This window comes from Cebus imitator, unplaced genomic scaffold (assembly GCF_001604975.1).
Source record: "Cebus imitator isolate Cc_AM_T3 unplaced genomic scaffold, Cebus_imitator-1.0 Scaffold296, whole genome shotgun sequence".
NCBI classification, from domain to species: domain Eukaryota; kingdom Metazoa; phylum Chordata; class Mammalia; order Primates; family Cebidae; genus Cebus; species Cebus imitator.
Window position 1 is genome coordinate 1,349,514 of NW_016107611.1, and position 9,339 is coordinate 1,358,852.

At 51.5% G+C, this 9,339-nt stretch overlaps 1 protein-coding gene across 4 annotated transcripts in view; it reads left to right on the plus strand.

The window, feature by feature from the left end:
• Nucleotides 1-1,079: 1,079 nt before the first annotated feature.
• The window catches only part of CLPTM1 (CLPTM1 regulator of GABA type A receptor forward trafficking), a 40,078-nt gene continuing 31,818 nt past the window's right edge, over nucleotides 1,080-9,339 (plus strand). The window contains exons 1-2 of one of the 4 annotated variants that reach the window (XM_017502422.2): nucleotides 1,080-1,282; nucleotides 8,278-8,390. In XM_017502422.2, coding sequence (XP_017357911.1) covers nucleotides 8,320-8,390 — 71 coding nt within the window. In that variant the 5' untranslated portion in view covers nucleotides 1,080-1,282; nucleotides 8,278-8,319. Of the gene's footprint in view, nucleotides 1,283-1,329; nucleotides 1,568-1,897; nucleotides 2,079-8,277; nucleotides 8,391-9,339 lie in introns of those variants that run through there. The other 3 variants (XM_017502421.1, XM_037729222.1, XM_037729223.1) reach the window with 3 other exon arrangements.

Below are 9,339 nucleotides of genomic sequence, written 5' to 3' on the forward strand. Positions count from 1 at the left end.
GCGAGAGATACTATTATTAAGAGCTGAGACCTAGAGAAAAGTGGAGGAAACAGATAATAAAATGACAAATATTTAGAATATCCCAATACAAAGCTTGCACTCCCTCCAGGTAATATATATAAAGTTCAAAATCACAGCACGTCGAATATTGACCACTTAAGCATGAGGCCCAAGACCTCATGTTTTACATTCGCTAGCTATCTACGTTTTCCCAAGTAACACAACAGGGCAAAAAGGAAAGACGAACAACAATTATGATTATAATCCCTAGTTTAAAAAGGGGGAGAAACTGAGGCTCAAACACAGATGTCACTTGTCACCAGCTTGGCCAACATGGCGAAACCCCGTCTCTACTAAAAATGCAAAAAAAATAAATAAATAAAAGGGGGGGCGTGGCGGCGCACTCCTGTAATTCCAGTTACTTGTGAGGCTGAGGCAAGAGAATTACTTAAACTCGGGAGGCAGAGGTTGCAGTGAGCCGAGATCGCGCCATTGCACTCCAGCCTGGGCGACAGAGCGAGGCTCTGCCAAAAAAAAAAAAAAAAAAAAGTAACTTGTCCAGGATCTCTTAACCGGTCAGTAGCATGACAAGGGTTTGAACCCAGGCCAGACCTCCACCCAAGTTCATGGATGAAGGGTTAACAGCCTCTGAAAATCCTGTCCTCTCTGGGCCTCCGTAACACCTTCTCCAAGCCAGGGGTCTCTCAGCACATGTCCAGGATTAGAACTGTAGGAAGACACACAGCTAACGAAAAATTGTGGAATTCTCAGAGTCCGTGAAGCCGAGCTCAGGGTTGCGAGGTTTGGACCACTAAGGGAACGCGCACGCATGCTAAGCAGGGCTGCCTGAAAGGTTGGGGGTGTCTGATAGGGTCTCATCGGAGGTGTGTTGGCCGTAAGTCCCCTGGAATTGGAACTCTAAATACACTGAAAAGACTATGAGCTCAGGAGACTTGGACGCAGGAGTTGTGTTAGGAAGAAGAGTAACAAGACGAGGGTACTGGGTAGAAGGCTGCTCTTCCAATCCCAATACAGTTCCCAGAAAAGTTCCTATGACGACACAAGGCGTGTTTTGAAGCCTGTACTGTGGCCGGTAAAGCTCAAGAAACGTGGAACGAAAGGACTCGAAGAATCGGCAGGGATAAGCGGACAGGATGACCCGGAAGGCTCATAAAACTCTAAAAGTCGAGTTAATGCGACGGGGCGGAAGGGAAAGAACTTGTGGGAGGCGCATGCTGGCAGAGAAAGTCCTGGATTTCGGAGCATACAGCGTTTCTCTTAGGTGAAAACAAATGGGCTGCGAGGAACAGGAATACGGCGGCCCGGTCGGCCCTTTCGTAACCGGAAGTGGCCCTCCCGAGAGGCGTGGCTAAGGCGCTCGTGCAGGATACGGTGGCCCGGCGGGGCTAGGAAAGCGTGAAATCTCGCGCGATTGCGCTGCGCCGTCGGGGACGGGGCCGGGCTGGTGGCGGGGGCGGGGACCCGGAGCGGGAAGATGGCGGCGGCGCAGGAGGCGGACGGGGCCCGCAGCGCCGTGGTGGCGGCCGGGGGAGGCGGCTCCGGTCAGGTACGGAGGCCGAGAGGGGACTGAGGGTATTCTTCCCCAGCCGGGGGGCCTCCCACAGGGCGTGTCCTACTCTTTGTCGCAGAATCCCGTGCACTGGGGGCTCCTTTCCCAGAGGGACCTTGAATACCCGGCCCAGGCGGGGCCGGACAGCCCGAGAGGCCGGACGGTACCGGGAACGGGGCCCTGTTGCGTGTCGGGTCTCCTGCACGCTCGCGCCGGGCAGCCACCAGGTTCGTCGCTCGAGCCGGGGAGACAGTGCCTCGGAGGAATGCAGGCTTGTATCTTGGCGCGCTGGGTTCTCGACTCCGGGGTTCCAGCCTCCAAGGCCGGTTATACAGTCGTCTAGCGTTCAGAGTCTCGTTGTAGTGCTTGAGGTGTGCGCAGTGATTAATTGGGAGTTTTCCAGCTCTGGGGAAGTCAGGATTATCAGCACGGCCGACAGACCCATTTTACAGACGAGAATCCAAGGAACAGTGAGACTAAGGCGCTTCCAGAAGGTCATCCTGGTTAGGTTTGTAACTTCATACAAGATATTGCTGACACAGGGACTGGTATGATGTGCTTTTAACGTAAACTAGTCCTGTGGGTTAATTAGTCCAGGTGCGGATGACTTCTGACCCACTGCTGCCTTAATTAAACACACTGCAGAACATACCATTTCAGGCAGCTACCGTTCAGGCATTTGGGAAATAGATGGAGACATCAAGGTGCTGTCGACCCACCCACTGGGATGTCACTGACATGTGGGAGGCAGCTCAGGGGAGAGGAGTGCGGGTTGAGAGGGGAGAATGAAGCTGACTCTCTGTATGACCTTGGGTGAGTTCCTTTCTCTCTTTAGGCCTTTATTTCTCCCGTGTCAAATGCAGAGGTTGGACAGGAGGGCGAGCCATGTCCCTGCTCTCTGAGAGTGGAGGGGAGTGGAGACTGACATGTAAACAAAGAGTTATAATCCTGAATCATTAGGTTGGTGACAAAAGTCTGTGTCAGGGACTGGGGGATCCCAGAGAAGGATCAAGTCATTCTCTTGTACCAACTCTGCTTAAAAACAATCAAGACTTACCCCTTTGCCTTTAGGGTAAAGTACAAATTCTTTAATAAATCTCAACCTTGCATGATCCGACTCTTTTCTTCAGACTAGACTAGGATTTCTGGAGCTCGGGACTACTGACATTTTGAATTGGATAATGCTTTGTTTTGGGGGCTGCCCTGTGCATTTTAGGATGTTTAGCAGCATCCCTGGCCTCTACATGCCAGATGTCAGTAGCATGGACACCCCTCCCAGTTGTGACAACCAAAAATGTCTGCAGACATTGACAGATGTTCCAGGAGCAGGGGGGGCAAAGGCTTCCTTGTGAGAACTACTGCCCTAGGGAAGATCCACTGCTCTGAACCTATTTTATTTCTAAACCTCTTTAATTGCCTCTCAGTCCCTTTGCTAATAGTAAATGCACAGGTCTCTCCCCTTGTTAGCTGGTTGATGTGTGTCCTACGGATCTCAGATGTCCCCTCCTGCAGAAAGCCCTCTTTGACTCTCTGGGCTCCCCTGTCCCAGCCCTGCCTCCACTGGGCAACTGTCTGGGGACTGGGCTCCTCCACTGGACTGGGAACCCCAGGAGGGCAGAGCCAGGACTGTCGTGGTCACCACTGCTTCCTTAGCGCTGCTCACCACGGCCAGACACAGGGGAGGTGCTCAGTGTTTGTGGAATGAGCGGATCTTGAAACAGAGGCTGGGCTGAGGTGGAATTCCTGATGCGCACGGTGGATCCATTGAAGACATGTGGCAAAACCTAGCTTCCTCCTGCTCTTGCCTAGCCCTGGTGGTCTCAGCTACTTCCTGGGCCCCTTAGCAGATATTCCTGGGGATTGCTTGCGCCCGTGGACGAGCAGATCCAAGAGCAGGAACTGTGTCTTAGTCACTGATGTGTCCACAGCCACTGCTCCTCCTATGGCTGGAGCCTAGTGCGCAGTGGACAGACCCTCGGCCCTGTCTCCTGCCTTAGCCAGCCTGCTCCTATGGCCAGAAACTCAGACACAGAACCCACAGTTTTGCATTCATTCCTTCAGCAAATGCAAATTGAGTCAGCTACATGCTAGGCCTTGTGCTGATGCTGGGGATACAGCTGTGAACAAAATAGGTGCTGCCCTCTTGAAGGCACTTGCCCTTATGTTCTAGTTAGAGCTGGATTTAGGGGAAGCGCAGATGGGGATACACAGTGAACAAGATAAATAAGAAAAACAGCAGTTTAGATGGCTGTGCGTGCCATGGACAGAAATAAAACTGGGATGGGGACAGAAGAGTTGCAATTAAATAGGGTAGTCTAGGAAGGCCTCTCTGAGGAGGTGACGCTTGAACAAAGACCTGAAGGCAGTGAGAGAAGGAGTCCCAAAGATACACAAGGAAAAGCGTTTCAGGCAAAGGATTAGCGAGTACGAAGGCCTTGAGGTGGGAGGTGCCTGGTGTGATGAAGGGATGGCGAGGAGGCTAGAGCCCATGAGTGAGGGGAGAGAGGTGGGTGGGGTCAGATGCAGATTATGCCAAGCTTTGGAGGCCATGGAGAGGACTTGGCCTATACTCTGAGGGAAATAGGAGTTGAGGAGAGTGACTTTTTTTTTTTTTTTTTTTTTTAAAAAACGGGGTTTCACCATGTTGGTCAGGCTGGTCATGAACTCCCGACCTCAGGTGATCCGCCCGCCTTGGCCTCCAAAGTGCTTGGATTACAGGCGTGAGCCACCACGTCCGGCCTGACTTTTTTTTTTTTTTTTTGAAACGGAGTTTTGCTCTGTCACTTGGGCTGGAGTGCAGTGGTGTGATCTTGGCTCACTGCAACCTCTGCTTCCTGGGTTCAAGTGATTTCTGGCTAATTTTTGTATTTTTAATATGGACAGGTTTTGAACTCCAGACCTAAAGTGATCAGCCCGCCCGGGCCTCCCACAGTGCTAGGATTACCAGCATAAGCCACCACACTTGGCTGAGAATGACTCTTTATTGGAGTATAATTTAGATGCTGTAATATTCACCTGTTGTCAGGATAGAGTTTAGTGGCTCCTGGTCCATTTATGCAGTTGTGTGGTGCAGCCATCACCAAGGTCTGGTCTGAGAAAGCTTCTGTCCCCTCAAAAAGTTCCCTTTTGCAGTCTCTGCTGCTCCCAGCCCTAGGCAGCAGAGACTCAAAATGGGTTTGAGGTTTACAATGTTGCATAGGTCTGCGGTTGTTCCTTTTTATTTTATTTTTTACAACCTAGGATCAGGGAAATTCGGCCTTTGGGGAAGTCTAAAGTACATGCTCCCAGTTGTTCCTTTTCACTGCTGAGTAGAAGTCCACGGATATGGTACAGTTTATTCTTTCACTCCTCAAATGATATTTAGGTTGTTTGTAGCTTTTGGCTATTACCAGGAATGTTGCTATGAACATTCACATACAAGCGTTTCACTCTTGTTACCCAGGCTGGAGTGCAATGGCGCGATCTCGGCTCACCGCAGCCTCTGCCTCCTGGGTTCAGGCAATTCTGCCTCAGCCTCCTGAGTAGCTGGGATTACAGGCACACACCACCATGCCCAGCTAATTTTTCATAGTTTTAGTAGAGACGGGGTTTCACCATGTTGACCAGGATGGTCTCGATCTCTTGACCTCGTGATCCACCCGCCTCGGCCTCCCAAAGTGCTGGGATTACAGGCTTGAGCCACCGTGCCCAGCCCTCTTTTTTTTTTTTTAAGTAATAGAGTCAGGGTCTCCCTATGTTGCCCAGGCTGGTCTTGAACTCCTGAGCTCAAGGGATCCTCCTGCCTTGGCCTCCCAAAGTGCTAGGATTACACACATGAGACACCGTTGTTTGTTTGATTTTGTTTTGTTTTGTTTTGAGATGGTGTCTCCCTCTGTCACCCAGGCTGAGTGCAATGGCGCGCTCTCCGCTCACCGCAACCTCTGCCTCCCAGGTTGAAAGCAATTCCCCAGCCTCAGCCTCCCAAGAAACTGGGATTACAGATGTGCACCACCACGCCCGACTAATTTTTGTATTTTTGCTAGAGTCTGTGTTTCACCACGTTGGTCAGGCTGATCTGGAATCGCTGACCTCGTGATCGGCCTGCCTCAGCCTCGCAAAGTGCTGGGATTACAGGTGTGAACTACCGCGCTTGGCTTGTTGTTTGTTTTTTTTTGACAGAGTCACCTCTGTCACCCAGGCTGGAGTGCAGTGGGGCGATCCTGGCTCACTGCAGCCTCATCCTCCAAGGCTCAGTCAGTCCTCCCACCTCAGCCTCCTGAGTAGCTGGGACCACAGGCATGTACCACCATACCTGGCTAATTTTTACATTTTTTTTTAATAGAGATGAGGTCTTGCTCTGTTGCTCAGGCTGGTTTTGAACTCTCCTGGGCTCAAGTGATCTTCCTGTCTTGACCTCCAGGAGTGCCGGGATTACAGGTGTGAGCCACTGCGCCCGGCCTGCTGCATGTTTTCTGCCTCCTGGGCAGCCATCCAGGATGGGTTTGTTGGATTGTGTAGTAGGTGCACATATGACTCGTTAAGTAACTGCTACATTTTCCGAAGTGGCTGCACTTTTACCTTCCCCATAGCAGTGTACGAGGGTTCCCGTTTCTCCGCATCCACAGCACTTGTGATTGTCCGTGTCTCTGATGCTAGTCATCCTAATGCGTGTGAAGTGACATCTCATTGTGGTTTTAACTTGCCTTTCCATGGGAAGGTTCCCAGCCAGATTGCCCGTCATTAACAGGTAAGAGAAGAGACCTGGGAGTCAGCCAGATGTGCCTTCAAATCCTTACCTGGCGCCAAGCGTCCATTCCTGACCCCAAATCAGCTCAGACCCGTTGAAGGCCTTACTCAGACCCATAAATCTCCCAGGAGCTAGGCTGGCCTTGAGTAGGGGGCCCCTGCCTCATACATCTCCTCACTAGAATATGGCTGCCTCTGTCTCCGCTCGAGGGTCTCACCCAGACAACCCGGACATCAAAGGGAGCTCCTTAGGGAGACCTCTGTGACCACCCACTCCAAAGTGGATCCCTGTCCCCAACTCAGTTGCTGTCACTTCCATCTCCTTGTTTTCCATATACGATTTTTAATTACCTTGTTTACTGTTCTGATGTGTTTCCCTCTAGATCCCCAGCTCTGGGCAAACAGGGCCCAAATTTCTGTCTAAAATGTGCCAGTATTTTCACAACCTGGTCCACAGGTCAGAGGGGTGAAGAGATGTGCTCGAGGTATCACAGCCAAGAACGGTGGGACTAGGACTATAGCTCAGGTCCGTTTGAACCTGGAGCCCCTATAGTGCTGTCCTGTGCTTTGGGAGATTACAGGAAAGAGCTCTTGCTGGGGAAGGGGACAGGAGGTGATGAGTGAAACATTTAACAAATGTGGCCCCTCTGACCATGCTCCTGGGGCATTTGCTATCTGGTGGGTGAGGTGAACAGCAAAAACATTGCAGAGGCATGGGCTGGGGGCTGTGGAGGGGAAGGCTGGGTCCTGGAGCCTCAGTGGGACCTGGGTTTGGGTGACCTGAGTGTCCAGGGCGAGCCCTTTAGACAGCAGTGGCTTCACAGGTGTTTATCACACCCCTGCTCTGTGCCGCTGGTGTTCCCAAGCTAACTGTGACCATGACAGCCCTGCTCTGCCTCTTGAAGGCTGATGGCTGAGGGGACTTTGGGAGGAGGGGTGAATGAGAACAGCACTGGGGAGCCAGCAGGGTGCACGAAGGTTGAGCAGAACATCCCCTTCCCAACCTGACATTTGGAGAGCCTCTGATTGTGAGCTTCTGTGTCTGAGTGAAGAGCCCTCCTCTGGGAAGCCCTGCCTGACTCCCTCGCCCACTTCTCTTCTGTCATTCTGCCTCTGCGTTCATCCTTCCTGAGTGACCAGACAAGTGGCTTCATCTCTCTGGGCCTCGCTTTGCTCAGCCAGATGGAGCTGGTCATAATTGTGGCCTCAGGGCTAGTGTGCTGTGTGCCGTCACATACACGTCCTGTGGCCGTGGCTCATGGTAACAGATGATAATCTGGTTGTATTTTTCTGTCTGTCTCACCTGCTGGACCAGGGGCCCCTGGAGGGGAGGGCTGCGCACACAGGGGACCTCAGGAATGGTTTGCCCAGGGAAGGCCCTTTCAGCTAAACCCCAGCCTTGAAGAACCTGGCACCTGCCACTGGACTCCTTCTGTCGTTGTCCCTAATAGCCACCTCCTTGCATCCTGGCTCCAGCCCCAGGGAACAGCAGTCATCAGAATCAGACTGTATCTCTCATCTTCTGTTTCTGCACCTGCTGCTTCTCTTACTTCTTCCTTTGTGCCACCAACTTATTATGTTTTGGGTCTCAGCTCCGATACTCACTCCTCCAGGAAGTCACCCCGACCCCTCTGCTGGACCCCAGGTGCCTCTTGAGGCTCCTGCATTCCAGCCGCACTCTGGACAGTCACTGTCTAGAGATGAGTCTGTCTCCCCTGCCGGGCTATCAAACTCCAAGAGGACAGTAAAGGACTGTCTGGGTTTGGATTACCAGTGGGTCCCCAGCACAGAGGAGGCACTCGGAGTGTTTTCCTCCTAAAAGAAGAGGACCCCACCTTCCCAGGTGCTTTCCCTGATTCATTCTCCAGTTATTGATAAGAACCCACCCTTTGCACAACATGTGTCCAGCTTCGTGCGTGATGGTGTCTAAGACAGCGTCTGTGTCTGTTCTCCCTGCTTACCGTTGTCTCTGTCCCGCACAGGTGACCAGCAATGGCAGCATTGGGAGAGACGCGCTGGCGGAGATGCAGCCTCAGAACGCACCGCCCCAGCCAGCACCCAATGCCTGGCAGGTCATCAAAGGTGTGCTGTTCAGGTGAGCAGACGGGACTTGGGTTCATTCACTGAAAACATTCAAATGAAAGCATGAGGAAGAAAGGAAAAATCAGCTGACAGCTGAGAATGGTAATCATTACTGTATTGGTAGAGTTTTTTTTTTTTTAATGATGGAATGTTTTCTAAACCTTTTTTTTTTTACCCTGGGAAAATATACTGAAATAGGCAGTTTCCCTGAGCCTATTCTGGTTTGTGGGGGCTGCCTGATTTGTAAAAAAATAAAAACAAAAAATACTGACGTGGCTTGCTAGGGCCTTTGCAACAAGTAATACAGACCAAGTAGCTTAAACAACAAAAATACAGAAATGAATTTTCTTGCAGTTCTGGAGACTGGAAGTCCAGGATCTAGATGTGGGCAGGGGTGGTTTCTCCTGTGGCTTCTCTCCTTGGCTTGCATAAGGCCATCTTCTCCCTGCGTCTTCCTGTGGTCTTTCCTCTGTATGTGTCTGAGTCCTAAAGCTTCTCTTATGGGGACACTAGTCATACTGGATTAGGGCCCACCATAATGACCCCACTGGACCTTAGTGTTTTAAAGACCCTATCTGGGCTAGGCACGATGACTCACACCCATAACCCCAGCACTGGGGAGTTCACGTCAGGAGGATCGCTTGAGCACAGGAGTTTGAGACCAGCCTAGGCAACATATGAGACCCAGTCTCTACTAAAATAAAAAAATCTGGCCGGGCACAGTGGCTCATGCCTGTAATCCCAGCACTTTGGGAGGTCTAGGCAGGCGGATCCCAAGGTCCAGAGATCAAGACCATCCTGGCCAACATGGTGAAACCCCGTCTCTACTAAAAATACAAAAATTAGCTGGGCATGGTGGCATGCGCCTATAGTCCCAGCTACTCAGGAGGCTGAGGCAGGAGAATCACTCGAACCCTGGAGGTGGAGGTTGCAATAAGCCAAGATCACGCCACTGCACTCCA